This window comes from Zychaea mexicana (genome assembly GCF_025766255.1).
Source record: "Zychaea mexicana strain RSA 1403 chromosome Unknown BDB00scaffold_41, whole genome shotgun sequence".
Classification (NCBI taxonomy): domain Eukaryota; kingdom Fungi; phylum Mucoromycota; class Mucoromycetes; order Mucorales; family Lichtheimiaceae; genus Zychaea; species Zychaea mexicana.
Window position 1 is genome coordinate 128,918 of NW_026516704.1, and position 18,460 is coordinate 147,377.

The following is an 18,460-nucleotide window of genomic DNA, read 5'->3' on the forward strand; positions in this document are numbered from 1 at the left end:
CCACCAAGGATTCTCTTGAAGGATGCTCATCAAGAAGAAAGAATTCATGGTATGGATCACGTACGGGCGAGGCATCCAGAATATCCTTCCAAACGGTCTCCACTGCTGCTGAGCTTGATGATGTGGTACTTGAAAAATGGTCGTCGTTGGAGGTGGTACTCAAAAAGGTTTTACTGCTTAGTCCAAGCCATTCACTAAGCATTGTCAGGTATGGAATACTGGAATGACATAGCATGGCGAGACACAGGTCCCGATAAAACGCCGTGTTTCCTCCAGACACGGCGTAATCAAGGGGCGTGATTTCTTCGCACAGTCTCTCCAGTAACTTGCTGCCCGTGGGAATGTAGAAACCAACTTGACACATATCTCGAATCGCTTCAGGAGATGCTGCATTCTAGTTATATATATAATGAAAAAGTTAGTTTTATAAAATAAAGCGGATACTATATAAATCTGTCTCACCTCGACTGGTGCAGCTACACCATCCAAATGAACAAGGTGAGCAAGTCGATTGACCACATTCGCTAGTGTTGAAACGTGGTGATATACTTTCAATACTGTCCAATCGTTTTCTACAGCAAAGACGGTACCTAACGAGTGCTGAATCTGTAAATGCAAGTCTGCTAAGCAGCACGCGAACGCAGTGCCTGTTAAGCCATAGCGCCTATTATGTTTGCATTTTGTGTTACTAGTGTTCTCCATCCGTTACACGCACACATGATGATCATTTTTCTTTTTCTTTTTCGCTTTTCACCTTGGGTTTGTTTTGCATATCCGTATAACACGTTCCAGCTTTTTCATTTGTGTTCCAAATTGAAGCAACTCCTCAACAACTCTAGATGATGATGATTATTAACTTTGCTATTCTCAAAGGAGGTTTTTATTATTTCGGGGGTCTAAATCTTACGTTTGCATAGCAATCATGCTCACACCGAGCATTCGTACAAGCGGTATACTGGATTCAAATGCACGTGAAGTGTCGTTCCATTGGAAACAAACGGATGGATATCCTTGGAGTGTTTGCATTAGACTCTACGTAAAAGGTCATACAATACGATTTGTTACGTATACCCAATCAAAAACAAGTATACATTATAGATGTGTACGGACACACAGAAAGTAGACTTACCTGCACGAGTTGTTGTTCTTTGACAACGGGTATATTGGTTTGACCCTCTTGTGCTGTTTCTCTGGGATTTTTTTTATATAATAAACACAGTGTCTAATTTAATCCATGGGAGCTATGGTACGAGGTCTCTGTTGATTGCAAATTGTTACCTCGTTTGAAATATTGCCTCAGAGACGTATAAAGGGAGTTCTGTCAGAAACGGTTTTGTTGTTTCTACACGATCATCCCAGGTCAACAATGATTTCGCGTTTGTTTCGCCTTGCTGTTGCTGTTGCTGCTGCTGCTGCGGCTGTAAAGGTTGCTCCCATATCGATTCCATATCATCATCATCATCATCATCATCACGAGTATCTTGTTCTTGTTGTTGTTGTTGTTGTTGTGGAACATTATAAGGCGAAATAGGCGTTTCTCGCAGTAGCAGTAGTGTTGTTGGTTGCGATTCGACTGCGCGTGTTGTTGTTGTAGTTACAGTAGATCGTTGCTGCTGCGCTTGTTCTTTAGCAATGACGCGATCAATTAAACTGACACCGGTTTGAGAAAGACCGTCAAACGTTTGTGCCCAAGAGGTCGGTAGATCTGTATATATGTCTATACATGTGAGACTTTGATACGATCACCAAGTTTCAGTCATTATAGAGAAGAAAGTTAACCTAAATCCAACGTTGGGAACGTCGTGTTGTTATTGTCGTCGTCGTTGCTGTGATTTTCAACATGTTCATTCCACGTAGAAAAGTCCAGATGCGGTGGCTCAATGAAAGGACGGGTTCGGAACATGGCAGGCACTGAAGCTGCTCGTGCATTGGTCTTTTTGGTTTTATTATGCTGGCTTGATAGTTTTAACAAAAAAATTGGAGGAAAAGAAGAGAAGCGGAAACGAGCATTCTTGCAAAAACCGAGGTCAGTGGTTGGGTTTTGATGTGAAGCCATACTCTTCGGTAGCTGGCCTCACACCAAAAGATTAACAATTTCATCTTTTTTGCCTTTATATAGATTGTTTATGTGCGAGAATGTCTTGGAAAAGAGCATCTTCTAAAATGCAAGAAAAAAAGAGAGAGAGAGTGTGTGTGTGTGTGTGTGAAGGGTTGGGGAAGGGGGATAGACATGATATATGTACGCGAAGATTGGGTGGCTAATAGATACAACAAAATGAAGGAGGATAATATAGAGATATAGATGAATGTATGTATGCGAGGTAGGTAATATATAAACTACAGTGTACTGGTAGTAGTAGTAGTAGTAGTAGTAACGGGTGGTGGTGGGGTCATTGATTCAGCTTGAAGGTGCTTCAACAGATCCTCGGCTGATATCTCAGTCATCATTGGCTCCTGTTGTTCTTCATCGTCGTCTTCGGGCAATGGTGATGTAGGCGACTGTTGTTGTTGCTGTTGTTGCAACATGCGTCGTTGCTGTCGTCGTCGGCGCTCACGTCGTTGTCGATTCCCTGATTCACCTGTGCGCAACTTTTCAAGCAAATTATCCATCATGCGACGATCATCTTCTTTGAGCGTACCACCAGGACTTGTCGGTGGTTCATCGTCATCGTCACCAAAAGCAGCTTCATCGTCAGCTTCCTTGAGAGCTTTCAATCTTGCTTGCCGTGCCTCTTCAGCGCGCTTTCGCTTCGCCTCACGTTCAAGTCGTTGCACTTGCTTGTCTTCAGCAATGCTTGCCTCTTTCCAACTCGCAAGAAACTTTGTAAATATACTAAAGAAGTCATCCGGTCGCATCGCCTTGGGGTTTTCGCCGTAGAACGTCATGACATCTTTCCATTTGGCATCCATATTGATATACAGAATTTCGAGTTCCTCGAACCGTTCAGATGCTGCATTTCGATGCTTTTCCATGACTTGAAGGAATCGGTCGTCTTTGTCAAGCTCGATGTCACTGTTGTCCTCGTTCTTCTTCTTCTTCCATTTGGTGTCTAGTTCTACATCGAGCTTTTTCAGGTTCTGGCGCATGTCCGTGTATTGTTCTACCATGTCATTGACAGTCGCCATGACTTTATAGAGTATTGTTAGTTTTCACAGCTTTCTTTTCTTCTACCTTTCTTTTTAATATTAGTTATTACTTCGAGCAGCATGTTGAACATTCCGCAGGTCATGCTGGAATCGCTGGATATGTGGGAATTGGCGACGTGTAATACCGACCAATACATTCAGAAGCGTCATCGAAGAGTTGCTTGATGCTTTGGTGTCCGACAGCTTTAAAAGTGATGAGTAAGTTGGTAGGCCAACTTCTTGGGGTTTTACGCTTATTCTGAATTTACCTTGTTGATACTTGTTACACGCATACCGAACGCACCACCTTGTAGACTTGATGCGTTCATGTAGTTACCGAGCATCAGAATCAACTAGTAGAGACAGTATAACACTATCAGCCAAAACGATTTTTTTTCCTGTTGATATATTTACACCAGCATCACTTGCTTAGAAAAAAGATATACTTACGCAAAGCAGCTCCTTTAGGCTCGATGAATTGCGTAATGAATCGCATACTTCAACTACCATTGTCATGTTCTTTTTTTTGTTGTCACTAAGCATCAGTAAACTGCAAAAGCCTCTACTGTTATCTGCAGCAGCAACCACAAAAAAACAGAAAACAATGGATTACCTTTGTCAACTGATCATAGCGTTCCCAGAACTGAATTCGGAAAAGCATAAACTGCAGGCGTGCTTCATATCTGTATATTTTCATCATCTAGTAGACAGGATGGAGTTCCTATGTGAGCATTTGCTGATCATAAAACACAAAACTGTCATGTTTATTTCACCTCGATAGTAAACTGTTCGGGAGTATCCAAGACTTTGCGTTCTTCTTCGGTCGCCTTGATATACTTTTCCATGCTCTTGAGATCATCATCCTTGCTTGGCGCATAAGCAATCAAATTGCCCAACAAAGTTTCGGTACAGAGTTGATCGTCTACTGCAAGAATATGCTGACGGACTTGAACGAACGAATCGAAATGCTTCAAGCGTGGAAGCACCGCAATATCTTAAAAACAAAAAAAATTAATCTTTCTTGTAGAAAAGAGGAAATCAGAGAGACACACATACTCAGGTTGCGAGACTTTTCCTTGCTCAAAAACTTGACAGCATCCCGACGTTCTTCCATCTTTGCCTTGAGTTTACGTTCAAACAACGTATTGACCTTGGCAGCAAATTGACCTTGGATTTTCTCCAGTTCTCCCGTGCGATGCAATACGTCTTCAAACTCGCTTTCGTCTACACCTTCCATCGTCCAAATGGTCTTGTCGACATTGTGCACTTCCAGTTTTTGCCATTGAAGGTTTTTGAGTTTGATTTCTGGATAGTGGTGTAGTTCTTTACGTTTTGGTCCGCTAGGAACAGGTGGGATGTTGTTGTTGTTTTCAGCTACAAAGGTGTAAAAAAAATTGGGGGGTATGATGTGTTTAGTATATTTTTTTCGGTCTTGTCAAGAGATGAAAAGAGAGAACAAACCTTCTTTTTTAGTAATGGTCTGCGAAGAACCAGGTGGAGGAGGAGGAGGAGGTGGTGGTGGTGGTGGTGCCCCACTAGCCGGTGCTATTGTCACAGAAATGTCAGTATCGACGTACCCGGATCACACTGCTTTATGTGTATACGAAACTTACGTGGTGGCGGTGGTGGTGGTGGTGGTGGAGGAGGAGGAGGAGGAGGAGGAGGAGGAGCACCTGAGGCTAGAATGATGTGTTAGTAGAGAGACGTTAGACATATGTTCTTTGTATTTACCAGGAGTAGGTGGAGGTGGTGGTGGTGGTGGAGGCGGTGGAGATGCTACAGATATTGGTATGGTTAGACCTGGATATGCGTTAAAAAATGATAAAACATAGAAAAAGGGCTTTTCGACTACCTGGCGTACTGGCTGGTGGAGGTGGAGGAGGTGGTGGTGGCGGCACTGGAGCAGAGGGTCGTGCTAAATATTAGCCAAAGTTATAATACATCATGTAAATTCGACATATACTGTTGAGAAGTATTACCTGGTACAGGACTAGGTGGACTTCCTGAGCCTGGTTGGAACAATGGACTGTCGCTAGCATGGTTCATGTTATGTCCCGCAGAAGAGCTCGTCGTGGTAGAGGTGGATGATTGGGACCCTTTTCGATAAACATATCTTCCAGTCGAATCTTTGCGTAATGGTGCTGCTGAGCGTAGACTCGTTGGAAGATTCATTCCAGCTGGACCCACCTTTGTTGGCTTCAAATTGCTAGTTTTGACAACTTCTGCTTGACCCTAATCATAGAAATGTTTTTATTTTGCAATTAGCAATTTCGTCCACCTCTTTGTTTTCTCTCGGGGTAGAGTATTGGATACCTCTTGGCGTGGGTTCAAGGTAATAAACTTCTTTCGGGCCATCTTCCATTCTTCGCCTAGTACCAGGCCCGGTACGGATGGATCCTCTTCCCTTTCGCTAATGGCATCCATTTCACGTAACCGTTCTTGCAGCATGGCAATCGTTGATCTGGATGTCTTTAAAAGATCTCTCAAAGAGGCATTTTCTGTCTTGATGGCTTGTATTTCTACAGTGTATGGGTGGTGAGAGAGGAAAACAGGTGTGTCTGTGTGTGATGAGGAGGATTGCAGTGTTATGTGCTTACGATTTGAATCATCCTGGTTTCCAGGCATAGCTCGTACTGACACAGCATCGGATCGAAGATGCATCCTCATGTCTTGTAATTCAACCTCCAATTCTCGTTTTTCCGTCGTCAGCTTCATCACTTGCTCTCTATTATATGCCGCTTCATCCTCAAGCTGCTGGAGCCGATCTTGGTTGCTGAATTTTTGGATCAATGTATTGACGGACCCGCCGTATATTGAGCTAGTGTCGTTATCGCCTCCTCCGGAAGCATTGGTACGAAGGTTTAGCACGAGTTGCCCGATAAAGGCACTTACAATTTGGTAATAGTGTTCTCTATGACACAAGCAATTATAAAAAAAAAAAAGTTGAGTGTGGGGCACACTGCATGGACCAGAACAAAAAAAAAGTATCCCATCTTTCTTATACTTACTTTGAGCCTATCTCGCCCTTGATCAATAACAAGTTGCGTAATATGGCCAATAACGAATCACTTGCATTTTGAGATTCGGAAACGTTCTCGACAATTAAATCAAATAGTTCGGATGGTTGTGAGATATCGGAATAGAGCGAAAACTCGTCGCCAAAAGCTTCGTCAAAATCATTCTCGGATGCAATCCTGTATGTATCAATTTGGATATTGAGCAAGTGGTAGTCAAAGCTTTCTAGCTTGGGTAGAATACGCGATTGCATTCCACCGGTATTGAGTTGGTTTCGCAGGTATATACGGTCATGGATTTCTTGTGGTGTTTTCGTCAAGGTATTGGCGAGAATCATATTCGATAGCTATCAAACGAAACATGTATAAATACGCAGATATCAGTTAGACATTTTCATCTTTCTCCATCTCCATCAATATCCAGTATGTCCATTTTTTTTTTTGAATCCATACCGAGTATTCCATGAGATGACTATCTGCGCCATTATACGTGCCAAACCGCTTGAATTCTTCATTGGCACCCACAAATGTACCCATCCGTCCACGTCCGTCCAGAGTGCGTTCAAAGTCCTTTAGCCAAGCATCAAACATTCCCGGATCCTGCCGAAGTTGTTGCAATAGCTCAAACCCTTTCAGCACGTGATTGTATCCCCTTTTCCGGTGATAGTAGCATAGAAACACAAGCAATTCGCACACCAGTTTGCGCGTTATCCAGTGGGGCGAGACCAATGAAAAGACGACGGTATGAATATACTCTGGATTGGCCATGATTTCGTGGCCTCCTCGCTAATTTTAGAGTTTCAGTATAGATTAATAATAAAACAAGGTTTTAGTTGATTGATTATTATTATTAGGGTTCTATAAGAAATTAATTCTTTTCCTATAGAGACTGCCAGTAGTGATAAAAGCCTTTGCGTTTTACATACCCGAGTATTGATCAATGCCTTGATTGCTTTAATGATCTCTATCTCTATTTCCAAAGCTTTGGCTTTCCTAGTAGACGTTCGAACGAAAACCATTATAAATTTCTATCTGTTACAGTCCGCATAGACTGCCTCTCTCTCTCTTCCCTTTTTTCCCCTCCTCTCCCCCCGAAATTGTTTAATAGAAAACGGAACTGGATCCTAACCTGTCTGGCATTCGATTCAAAAAAGCAAGATTTTGTGCCAATACGTGCAAACCCTTGAGTTCGATAAATCGAGCAACCCAGCTAAAAAGGAAGATCTTTGAGTGGATGTCCTCTTACTATCATATCGCAAGAGAAGAGGAGAAAGGGAGGGGTTACACACTTACTCGATGGGACGAGTTCGAAGACTGACTTCTAGATGCGCAGCTATCGCTGGCGAGACCGCCCTTAGATTTGTTTCCATGAATTTTCGAATGAAATATTCCGGCGAATTCTTGTCACCAACAGGTATAGAGTCGAGCAAGACTGTTGCTTGTTGTGCTGCTTGCAATGAAGGTGGGGGCATCGTGCTTCCATTCGAAGAACGTGGACTCGTGCTGCTCCCACTGCTAGTAGTACTACTATTGGTTGTTGTACTGCTCCGACTTGCTCGCAATGTGCCTGCACTACGTGATGGTTCTGGAAACGGCTGATAACCTCGGCGAGAATGATGCATGGTATCCGGTGATCGCACCATGGTCGGCGTATTTGACCACATCATCTTTTTATTGTCTCCAGACTTTTCTGTCCGTATTGGCGGCGGTTGTGGATGAGCGGTACTAGTAGTGATTGGATCGGCCACTTGGAAGGTCGTCGCAGTAGTAGTATCTGAACTGGCAAGCATTTCGGCTTGTCGATCCTGGTTCACCATGAGCCATTTCTTGTTAACATCCCAAGCACGCATGGTTCGTCGTATCTGTTCGTCATGAATCCCTCGTCGATCCTAGAGAGCGCGCGAGAGAGAAAAAGAAAAAGATGAAGTTTCCCGGTGTTTATATACGTTTTTTGTTGTTGCGTAGAGGACATCGTACAAAAATGTTATATAAATTTGATATTTATTTAGCGTTAATATTTGATTATTATAATTATTACGTTATTCCCTCTTTATTTTGTTTGCCCTACGTTGGGCGAAAAAAAAAAGACTTACGAGCATTTGGTTGAACATTAAATCTAGCTTCTTTTCGGCAGGAATCGTAGAACGTGGTGGAATGCCATTATTGTTCGTACCACCGGAATCGTGGTTCACTGCTCCGGTAGTGGACCGACCCGTCGATCGCCATGACGGTGACACATTGATTGTTCCTCCTCTCGATTCTAATATTATGCAAAAGATATTAGAGATATGTGTGTGCTCAGGTCAAAAGAAGGGGAGGGGGTGGGGGAAGAAACGCACGGTCCTTTGTAGTGGGTTTTCATTGTTTGTCGTCTATGTGTGTGTGAAAAAAGAAAAAAAATATAGAGAGCGAGAGAGAGACTTACGGCCGTTAGGCTCGGTGGCCGTGCGAGAAGGTTTTGACTTTTTTCTACCAAGGCGATCGAAAAAGTCGGCCATACAGTGTCTATTTGGTGCTGGTGATAAGAAAAAAAAAGAGTAAAGAAGTGAAAAGAGTCGTAATGAAAAAGGATGGGCGAAGAGAGAGAGAGAGAGGAAGGGGGTTGTGTGTGTGCGTACCTTTGGTGGGGGGGTTGGGCAATTTGTTTCACTCAATGCCCTTTTTACTGCTGCTTTTTTTAGCACAGCCCATTTGCTGGTAACATGTGGAACATGGCAAATGGCACACGCGAAATAGGGTTCCTGTATACATGGAGCCCTCAATTTCATCCGCTACGCGAAAGCGCGTCGCGAAAATTCGTGTTCCTGACTTTATTTTTGTTCTAAAAACGTTGTTTTTGTTAGAGAGAGAGAGAACTTTACGTCTTCCAACTCAACTTTTTTAAAAAAAATGTTGGGTGACGACGAGAACTCTGCATCACTACCTTCCAGTTTCAATGAATTCAGCAGCACACAGGCTGCCCTATTTGAAGGAGCTTCTTCACTCGGCGATGCTGTTGGATTGTTAGAAAGTGGAGACACCATTAAGCAATTGACCGAAGCATGGATGAATGAACGGAATGCACCCGAATTACTTACCTATAAAGGATACCTCGTGAATGAACTTGTCGAAGCACTTGATTTCCAAGTAAATTTTTTATTTTAAAACGTTCTGTTAACCACGCACACATGTACACACAAGAATTTAATTGCTTCTTCTTCTTCTTTTGCTACACAGGTAAATCGTATTTTAGAAACGCCAATGACAACCCATCAAGACAAACTAAATTCCATGTTATACCAAAACGAAATTGAACGGATCAAATTCATTATTAAAAGTTATTTAAGAACAAGACTTCACAAGGTAATTTTACAAATATATCGGTTTGTAATTTTTTGCTGCTGTATTCTGTTGACTAAATATTTGGATAGATTGAAAAATGTACATTGGATCTATTACGGCATCAGGAGAGTGAACAGTTGATGTCTGACAAGGAACTTATTTATGCTCGAAAGTAGGTACAGAGCGAAGAAACATGAGCGCTATGTAACTTATTAACAAAAAAACGGGGGACATTTTGTATTAGATACCAACAACTTGTCGAACAACATCATTACGATTCCTTCCTGAACACGCTACCAGAAAAACAACATAAGCAGGATGAAAAAACGGGTGAATTAGATATGGGTAATGTGATTTCTTTTTATATATACTCTTTGACCGGGACAAAGTTGTAAGCTGATATGTTACTTTTCTTTTTTTACATATCAAATTTTGACAGTGGTAAAATCCAATCTTGAAGCACCTGTATTTATCAAAGTACTGGATTGGTCTGGCAATGTAGAATTAGCAAAGTAAGAAGATTGCTGTGTGAAGGGGGGGGGCGGTTCGGGCTCAAAACATAGAAGCATATGTTGTACTGATTGTTCTTTATTAGGGATGAAATGGTGTTGTTTGAAAAGGATGATATTTTCATCCTGCGTTATGGTGATGTTCGCTCCTTATTATTGGATGGCAATATTCGACTATTATAGATCAGATCCCCAGTACATCAAACCACCTACTACTCCAATACAACAACAACACCAACACACATTGACCCGCGAATCGATTTTTCACTACCCGCTCTTTTCCTTGTTACATAACACATGCGTCGCGCAAAGAAACAGGCATTGTACATAAATAAAGAAACAACAACAATTAAAGAAACCAGCGTTTATTTCTTGCTAGTATTTAGAACGGATGTGTCAAGAATTCTTCTTGATCCTAACCACCCTCTACTGCTACTACTGATAGTTCTTGACAATCTCTGATCCAGCGCCGACGGCGGGTTTTTGATTTCTCAGTGGGTTCTTGATGCGGGTTACACCAATTGTCATCCATGTAGATCCATCCTTCTTTGTGCTTTTGCGGCTTTACAGCAACCTAAAAACGGTGTCATTTCTCTCTCGAAATCAGTATATAAACATCTAGCTCTTGCCCGTCTTTTACGTACTTCTAAAGAAAAGAGTGTGTGAGCGAGGGTTAGTATTTGGTAATGATTTTGGATTCTTTAAAAAGAAATTTTCATTGCAATACCGATTTGGAGTAACTCGTCTATCCATGGTCCGGTCTTGTCTACAGCCCAGTGATCAGATTGCTTCCAGCGATATCCTTCCGGTGGGTCCACTTGTTCCGGAACAGACAATTGGGTAGTCCCATAGAGGTTTGACCAAGGTACTAATGGATCCTAGTGGTGTGTGTTATTATTAGCTATGTACACTATGCAACCCGTGTCGCGCTTGAAAGCATGGTTTGATACCTCTACAAAAACAGGTGTGTCATCACGCTCTGCTTCTTTCCTTCTTGTCTGGTTTTCATAGACAGACACTGTCCGATAGTCACTGCAAGGCTGACGACTCGTTTGTCTTTTATACCATTTTTGAACTGGCATCGTCTTTTCCGCCGCAACTGCAATAACGTCTTTTGTGGCTGAATGATCATGGCGAACACGACGTAAACATACTTTGACAAACGGAAGATTGATTACAAAAGCGAACCATCCGCAAGCCAAAAAGATATAATTGAGCGAGATAAACCGTACAGTAGCCATTGTCATTGCCATGGAGACGACCAACAGCTGTATGGTAATGTTGGCGTTGTCCGTTCTAACGTATCTGTTCCTGTAGACAATGATTTGGTCATGGATGAAAACGTATTCACCCATCATGTTTTGGATGTTTTGCAGATTGTTCCTGTATTCGGGCGTGCCATCTTGGCTTGTCAATAAAGAGACGAGGGTGGCTGTAAGACTGCCGCCTGGGGTACTTGCAATGTTTTTTGGAGATCCCATTCTTGTCTTGTCACTGCTGTTAGCAGGGCTTTCGGATCGGCTCTTGTTGTTGTTCCTGTTGATATTTTCTGTGGAAGGAGAGGACTGGCTGCTTACAGTAAAAGTAGTCGTGTTAACGTGATTGATGTTGTTGCTATTGCTGGCAGTGGTAGCACCAGCAGCAGATTCGGAGAGTACAAAGTATAACAGGACGCACTGAGGAACAATCAACAGTACTTTTGGATAGCAGCCTATTGAAAGGAACAACAAGTAGGAACAGTCAATAGCAGCTTCTTCTTTTTCTAACTGCTATAGAAAGGACAAGAATTTTTGTAATTTACACAAGATCGAATATACCAAGACGGCAATCCAGGTATTGACAGGATCATCCCAACATAACAAGAGAACGACAGCGTTGCGGATGTCAAACACAATAGAGCATCGGGTAACAAATTTTGTAAAGTTCTTTGCTGTGGTATGTGGTTGTAATGGTGGTTGATTGCTTAGATACTCGCTGACTGATGGTTGATTATAATTGTCTGATGCTTCGAGTGCAGCTGATACAACGAGGTCTTGCAAAGAACGCATGATGTGATTGACCGGTCTCTTCTCCTCTCGCTGTTGTCGCTGTTTATGCCTAGCACCATCTGATGATGCTATGGGCGCAAACGATGAAGATGGCTGCTGTATAGTTTCGCTACCTTTGAGTTTTTGCTGGATATGCAATAAGGAGTTTTCGGCCGGTGTTCTTTTCTCTTTCTGTTGTGTCGCATGACATTCTGCGGGTGCGTTATCCTGGCAATGGTAATGTGCCACGTAGTCGCACTCTATTTTGTTTCATCATGCGTACACAGCAAGGAAGGAAAGGTTAAATGGTATATGATAGTGATAAATGGGATCGAGCCAACACCTTATTGTGGATGATGATAAGCAACGAACCTGAGCATTGTACTCCCTGTTGTGCTACTCCCCAAAGAAACTTGGAGCAGTATTGGCAATAGGTAGGACGTAAGAATGTAGCTCGTTTGAAGGAATGGGATATAGGCATATGGTATAGTTGCGAGAGAAAAACAATGCCAACCAAAGAAGAACAGCCTTTTGTGTAAAAAGTCTGCTGTGGAAAATTTCATGTTTTTATTTTTCCTTCAATTTGAAACGAGTGTCTCGCATCTGCTGTATTCAGGTCGGCAGCCTGTTTCTATCATCTTCTCACCAGAAAGAAGGATGCCGTTTACGGGAGCGGGTTGTGATTCTTTACTACGCAGTAGCTAGTATTACAGTAGCGGGGTATGGTGTATCACTCAAAGCGACAATCACGTGCACCCTTATTGACAGCTGACGTGGCAGGATGATCAATGAACGATCCTCTTTATATCTTCCAGTGTTTGTAGATGAGCGAACAGCGACGCCAGCAGACAGGGTCTGGAATTCGCACTGGCGTATCTTTACTGACTCAAGGAGTTGTTGATAGTCTTCCTGGCCGTTCGCTAATAAGCGCGGGTCATAAGGGGATCGACAAAATAAGTTAATGCAATTCATGTCTCTTTGCCTGATTTGCTATCAAGTGCATTGTGACACATTTCGAACCCAAAGTCTATTTTAAAAAAAACACCCACACACATTTTTTTTTCTTTTTCTTTAATCTCGACCCGTCAAAGAATCGTTGCAGTAGCGTTCTCTCTTCCTTCCTTCCTTTCTTTCTTTTTGGACCTTTTTTTGAGAAAACAAAAGAGAAAGTGTTTGCTTGATGGCGTCGAATCCGAATAGAGCAAGCAACAACAGTGCTGCTGCTGCTACAAAACGGCGATCGACCTTGGCCGAGCTTGGCATCAAGCCGTTGGGCGCGACAGTCGCGCCTGCTTCTTCACCCAAGAAACCTACACCTGCACCAGCTCCTGAACCCACTACTGCTGCTACTGGTGGTACTACCGTTAGACGAGCAGCAAGTACGACACGAGCTTCCAAAACACCAGGGACTCGAGCTTCTAAAACGCCTGGAACAACAACACGGCCACGACCATTATCCATGGCAGGTACAGCGACATTATCCTCGGGATTATCCTCATCAGGAAGTGTTGGTCATCGCACTGCCCCATCGTCTCCGACAGTTCAACGATCGTCGAGCAAACAAGCACCTGTACGCAAAACACCTGCTGCTATCAACACTGCCAAAGCAGCAGCAGCTTCTCCTCCTATTGGTGGTGCTCCCAGAACACCTACACCAACATCAGCAGCAAGGCGTCGGTCCATGATATCGACATCGGCATCTTCTTCTTCAACATCCTCCTCCCAACAACCAGCAACAGGACAACCTTCACCCTTGTTACGTCGTGGATCGACAGCGAAACGCATGTCCTCACCTGCTGGACCATCGCCTACTGCATCCTCGTCGACGTCTAAACGAACCATGGAACAACTCAAAGAACTCCAGAAAAAGGTGAACTTTTTTACACGACGGTCTCTCTGCGTAGAAGTCTCTGTGTCGACTCACAAAAATTGTTCATATTAGCTGGCGGATAAAGAAAAGACTTTGGAAGAAAAAGAACAATTCATTCAGGAGCTGCAAATGAAATTGACAGATATGTCAGTTTCCGACAAATCGTCTGATCCTGCGACGCCCTTGTTGTCTTCATCATCCATGTTGATCCCATGCGATTCCTCTGTAGAGTCTGAGCGTGCAGTAGACAAGGCTACTCTGCATGAAGATGTAGATAAGATTAAGCATGAGGTAACTTTTATCATCACAGCAGCAGAAAGGAGAAAGGAGAGAGAGAGAGAGAGAGAAAAAGGCATGTTGATGGGACTCTTTTGCCTGTAGTATCAGCATGAAATCGAGTCGATCCGTAAGCAGTTGAAACAGGCTAAAGAAGAAAAGGAAGCCGTTACAGTGGAAGCAGTAAGTAAAGTCTAATCGTTATGTTTCTGATTTATTTCGGACTGACACAGGTTGTATTTGTTGTATAGAAGGATCAAGAAACATTAAAGGTACGTACAGGTAGCAGTAAGATTAATGAGCTAGGTATTATTATGGCACCAAATGACTGGAATTTATTTGTTTTGTTTTTTTTTTTCAATAAGGCTGAAATTCGCCGTCAGGTGGATGAAGAGGTCAGCGCTGCACACAAGAGCGCCATGGATCTTCTTATTGAAGAGCAGGAGCGCAAGTGGCAAGCAGAGATACAAGGTATCCGTAGCGACCATGAGAAGGCACTGACGCAACTCGAAGCCAATCATGCCAAGCAACTGGCTGATGCTGAGCATGCTTTTCAAGTACATGCTTTTCTCTTTCTGTGCTCTCTATTGCAGTGTGGAATGTCTCCTACTAACACCCTGTAATTTTCATAGCAAAAACTTCAGACTGCAGGTGAAGAGAAAGAACATGCAGTGCAAGAACTGCAGACGCGCATGGCCGATATGGAGAAAATACTCGACGACTCTCGAACTGTTAGTAACTTGCGTCGTCTCGAACGACAGCTCAGCGAGAATCGAGCAGCCTTTGACGAATACAAACGCCAAGCAGCCCAGGCGACCGAGATTCTTGAACGTCGTTTCCGAGATGAAATGCAGCAATTACAAAGCGGCAGCGACGATACTGCGGAGGTTTGGTTGGGCAAGAACCGAGCTGCACAACAAGAAATTGATCGTTTGCAAGCTGCATCCATTGAACTGGAGCAGACGCACGCAGCCAAATTACAAGACACCAAAGACGATTACGAAGAACAAGTGAATGATTGGAAGACCAAGTGTGAATCACAAGAGAGCGAGTTGGATAGCCAGGCGCATCAAATTGAATCCTTGTTGACACAGATTGATGACTTGCAAAATTCACTTGAAGCAGCGACGAAGCGATTGGAGCGCAATACTACCAAGAAACAACAACAGCAACAGCAATTGATGGAGCCGTCTGTATCAGACGAGATGACAGTGCATCGATTGTGTGAAGAAAAGTTGCAAGCTCAAAAGCAAGAGGTGGAGGAACTGCATCGCAGAGTTTCGGATTTGAAGCAGTCGCATGAGACCCAGCTGAATCGTTTGGGCCATGAAAAGGCACGCGAGCTCCAGGAGTTGCGCAAGGAAATGCAAGCTGTGCAGGATCTGTTGGAGACGACAAAGACAGCTAGTGACGAGCGACTTTCGGCGATTGCGCAGCAGCATAAAAAGGAGATCCACGTTATGCATGAACAATATCAGAAGTTGGTGGAGTTCAAGGACCGAGAGCTCGAAGATTACTCGTATCGCGTCAAGGCGCTAGCGGCTGCCAAACAAAAGGAGATGGACCGAGTTCGAGAGGAAACCAATGAAAAGATTGGCGAGATAGAAGGCCAGATAGAAGGCTATGAGGTGAGTTTTCTTCTTTCTACATCTATTTCTCAACTACTACCTTTTCTTTTTGGGGAGAGCTGGAAAGAGACCCAAGGGAGTGAGCCCGGTTTTTTCATTTGTATCTCATTTTCTGCTTCCTTTCCCATTTCTTCTTTTGTGCTTGACTTACTGGGGGGGTTTCTCTAGTACTATACAATGATGATCTGATCTCATATTACTGTTATTTTCTTTATCTATAATCCAATATACCCCCCCCTCCAATGCATCATCCATCATCTTTTGCATCCTACACCATCATCATCATCATGCACTACCACTACCATTCAATAGACACGTATCCATCAATTTGAGCGACAAACAGACGAACTTCAGCAGAAATGTGCAGCCCACCGTGATGAAAATGCCCAGCTTGCCCGTTTGATCCACCAGCTTCAAGGCGAGCTTCATCGAGGAGGCGCTTAGCAACTTCCTGCCAAATACTATATTCTTACTGCTACTGCTAATACCGCTTATTAACATCCCAAAATGTTGCTAATGGATACCACATTATATACTGTACCTTGTATCCCCCATCCCCTTTTCTATCTTGTGCGCGATACCCTTATAACCCGCCCACTACCCAATATCCATTTTTTGCTGTTGTATAATGTAAGCTTCTTATCCCATCATCAACGAGAATTTCTCGGCGCCTTCTCTTTTTTGTTCAAGATGGTCATGAAAATCACTATTACGCAGAAGGGAACTATGCTATGGATGAGGATGATGCTGATGAACTAGAGAGCCTGGTAACTTTGTCACGCTACGAACAGCGCAAGCCAGGTACATTTGATCCAGCCAAACGTTTGAAGAAGAATGAAGGGCAAAGCGGCAGTGACCAAAGAAATTGAAAAGTAGGCCAATGCAACAAAGCGCCCAAGCAATTCATACACGGACAAGCAAAGACATCTTTTTATTTTGGTTACCTAAGACACATTGTTAAGCGCCGCAGCAGCAGCTCGTGAAGTCGGCGTTAGCACACGTACTGGGCAATCATGGGCCAAGGCATACAGAGATGGTCCTGAGAAGAAAGTCCCTATGCCAAAACTAGATAAAAAAACGCGGCCCCAAACCTACCTTCCTAGCAACAGAGCAGCAAAGCCACCTCATCGACTACATCGACGAAAATGCAACAGCGACCGTCAGCGACGTTGTGGACAGTCTAACGAATGTATTCATGGACACGAAGCTCACAAAATGAAGAGAACAAAAGGGCAGATCTATTTGCACCCTGGCCGGCCCGGATTGATAGTTTGCACACCACCTCCCTCGTCCCACCGAACCATTTCGTGCACACCACTTCATCCACATTCCTCAATCATGGATCGAATTGAAGCAATATTCATCACAAGATCAAAGAAAAAAGCATTAGCATCGGACCAAGTAACATAAAATGAGAAGCTATAAACTAAGTGTATACATTTGCCTTTTCTCAGATAAATTGTCAGAACGAGACACACATACGCACAATGAAGTATAGCACTGGCAACTGCCAAGTACTTACATGTGTGGAGAAGGGTGTTTAAGATGCATGTACAGGATTTGCGTGTAATATGCTGGTGATGACACTGAAAAACGATATAGAACAGAAAGGGAGGCCAAGAGGATTATTAAAACAAACAAAAGAAAATAAAGTTTTGATTTGACACGTCTTACATAATGCATATGAAACCGAGGCCGCATTAATATAAAATATAATTATATTTATTACGTACATAGTCCGTATATACATAGTCCATATACACATTAACCTTTACGTTATTGTGGTCGCTCGCATCATGTCTGGTACTACATGGTACTCAGGAAGTAAAGATGAAAATTGGAGCGTATCTTAACAATTGCTTCTTTTACTTCCCATAAACAAACAAGCATATTTCTCTGAATCTCTCAACTCAATTCCATCACAATGTCAAAAACTACAAGTGCAGTACCTGAAGAGTTTCGAGTCACTTATGACGACTTTGGCTCTGCCAAGCAAGCTTGCGTCGACTGGGGTAAAAAGAATTAGGTTTCCCTCCGTACCTTGAAAAGTACGCGTACAGGAGAAAACAGAGTCCTCTGTCTTGTTTGCAAGCACGTTGGACAACCTACCAATCAAGAGGTGTATGACGATGGCAAAATTACGACAGTGGAAACCATCTTGGCGAACGACAATGGTGATGTCATTTCTGTCCAACAACAAGGACAGCAAGAAACGGCGCGCCAAAGACTCCCAGCGAATTGGTGAGTTCGAGATCAAGCTGCAGCCATTGAGCAAGGCTAGCCAGTAATGGCACGTTGTCTCTTTTACGACGGTGAACACAATCATGAGATTGCAAAGGCTCGTCGTGGTATCCAATGCTTCGTCAGCTCGACGGGAAGCAGCACGACATTGTTCTTAGCATGATCAATGGGCACACCAGTAATACTGTAATTGTGTCGTGCCTTGCTGCTAACAAAACGGTTGTCAACCCCAAGGACATCACGAATATGCGACATATGGTATTCAACAACGATCCCGATCATATCAAGTTCAAGCTTATCAGCAAGCTACAGGACAAGGATTACGTCGTTGAACGGGAATCGAAGCAAGATGGGGAAAAACGGTTCCTGCATTCTCTCTTTTGTGCTCATCATTCAGCAACTTCACTTGCTCGCCAATTCCCTGAAACCATCATCATGGCTGCCACGT

At 43.2% G+C, this 18,460-nt stretch overlaps 8 protein-coding genes across 8 annotated transcripts; 4 read left to right on the forward strand and 4 right to left on the reverse strand.

Annotated features, from left to right (window-relative positions):
* Positions 1–112: 112 nt before the first annotated feature.
* Positions 113–845, reverse strand: BDB00DRAFT_409852 (uncharacterized protein). The gene has a single exon (XM_053117281.1). It carries the CDS (start codon positions 700–702, stop codon positions 205–207), a length of 498 nt encoding a protein of 165 aa, XP_052979247.1. The 5' UTR covers positions 703–845; the 3' UTR covers positions 113–204.
* BDB00DRAFT_825522 (uncharacterized protein) lies at positions 813–2,072 on the reverse strand. The gene is made up of 4 exons (XM_053123675.1): positions 1,780–2,072; positions 1,279–1,705; positions 1,130–1,190; positions 813–1,032 (listed from the first exon to the last, which is right to left on the reverse strand). Exons 1-4 carry the CDS (start codon positions 2,054–2,056, stop codon positions 904–906), a joined length of 894 nt encoding a protein of 297 aa, XP_052979248.1. The 5' UTR covers positions 2,057–2,072; the 3' UTR covers positions 813–903.
* Positions 2,073–2,118: 46 nt separating this feature from the next.
* Positions 2,119–8,026, reverse strand: BDB00DRAFT_976303 (uncharacterized protein). The gene is made up of 20 exons (XM_053129922.1): positions 7,666–8,026; positions 7,434–7,578; positions 7,259–7,350; positions 7,067–7,122; positions 6,594–6,926; positions 6,135–6,370; positions 5,761–6,037; positions 5,405–5,628; positions 5,118–5,191; positions 4,988–5,041; positions 4,858–4,902; positions 4,740–4,799; positions 4,618–4,671; positions 4,183–4,500; positions 3,900–4,120; positions 3,740–3,826; positions 3,577–3,645; positions 3,396–3,479; positions 3,198–3,330; positions 2,119–3,128 (listed from the first exon to the last, which is right to left on the reverse strand). The coding sequence occupies exons 1-20, from the start codon at positions 7,988–7,990 to the stop codon at positions 2,338–2,340; spliced, it is 3,678 nt and encodes a 1,225-aa protein (XP_052979249.1). The 5' UTR covers positions 7,991–8,026; the 3' UTR covers positions 2,119–2,337.
* An 895-nt stretch (positions 8,027–8,921) lies between these two features.
* BDB00DRAFT_976304 (uncharacterized protein) lies at positions 8,922–10,335 on the forward strand. The gene is made up of 6 exons (XM_053129923.1): positions 8,922–9,266; positions 9,357–9,482; positions 9,551–9,633; positions 9,706–9,806; positions 9,901–9,973; positions 10,057–10,335. The coding sequence occupies exons 1-6, from the start codon at positions 9,030–9,032 to the stop codon at positions 10,151–10,153; spliced, it is 717 nt and encodes a 238-aa protein (XP_052979250.1). The 5' UTR covers positions 8,922–9,029; the 3' UTR covers positions 10,154–10,335.
* A 336-nt stretch (positions 10,336–10,671) lies between these two features.
* Positions 10,672–12,478, reverse strand: BDB00DRAFT_872847 (integral peroxisomal membrane peroxin-domain-containing protein; the record flags this gene model as incomplete). The annotated part of the gene is made up of 4 exons (XM_053127012.1): positions 10,672–10,848; positions 10,921–11,681; positions 11,772–12,257; positions 12,370–12,478. 4 exons carry the CDS (start codon positions 12,476–12,478, stop codon positions 10,672–10,674), a joined length of 1,533 nt encoding a protein of 510 aa, XP_052979251.1.
* A 504-nt stretch (positions 12,479–12,982) lies between these two features.
* On the forward strand, positions 12,983–14,661 carry BDB00DRAFT_410110 (uncharacterized protein). Its single transcript, XM_053117282.1, has 4 exons — positions 12,983–13,867; positions 13,940–14,158; positions 14,377–14,415; positions 14,509–14,661. The coding sequence occupies exons 1-3, from the start codon at positions 13,178–13,180 to the stop codon at positions 14,392–14,394; spliced, it is 927 nt and encodes a 308-aa protein (XP_052979252.1). The 5' UTR covers positions 12,983–13,177; the 3' UTR covers positions 14,395–14,415; positions 14,509–14,661.
* On the forward strand, positions 14,058–16,109 carry BDB00DRAFT_410117 (uncharacterized protein). The gene is made up of 3 exons (XM_053117283.1): positions 14,058–14,158; positions 14,377–14,700; positions 14,776–16,109. The coding sequence occupies exons 2-3, from the start codon at positions 14,458–14,460 to the stop codon at positions 15,937–15,939; spliced, it is 1,407 nt and encodes a 468-aa protein (XP_052979253.1). The 5' UTR covers positions 14,058–14,158; positions 14,377–14,457; the 3' UTR covers positions 15,940–16,109.
* A 619-nt stretch (positions 16,110–16,728) lies between these two features.
* Positions 16,729–16,990, forward strand: BDB00DRAFT_764558 (uncharacterized protein; the record flags this gene model as incomplete). The annotated part of the gene is given in 2 exon segments (XM_053119462.1): positions 16,729–16,821; positions 16,841–16,990. Coding segments are annotated over 2 exon segments (243 nt in total), but the record flags the coding sequence as incomplete, so codon positions are not given.
* Positions 16,991–18,460: the final 1,470 nt, after the last annotated feature.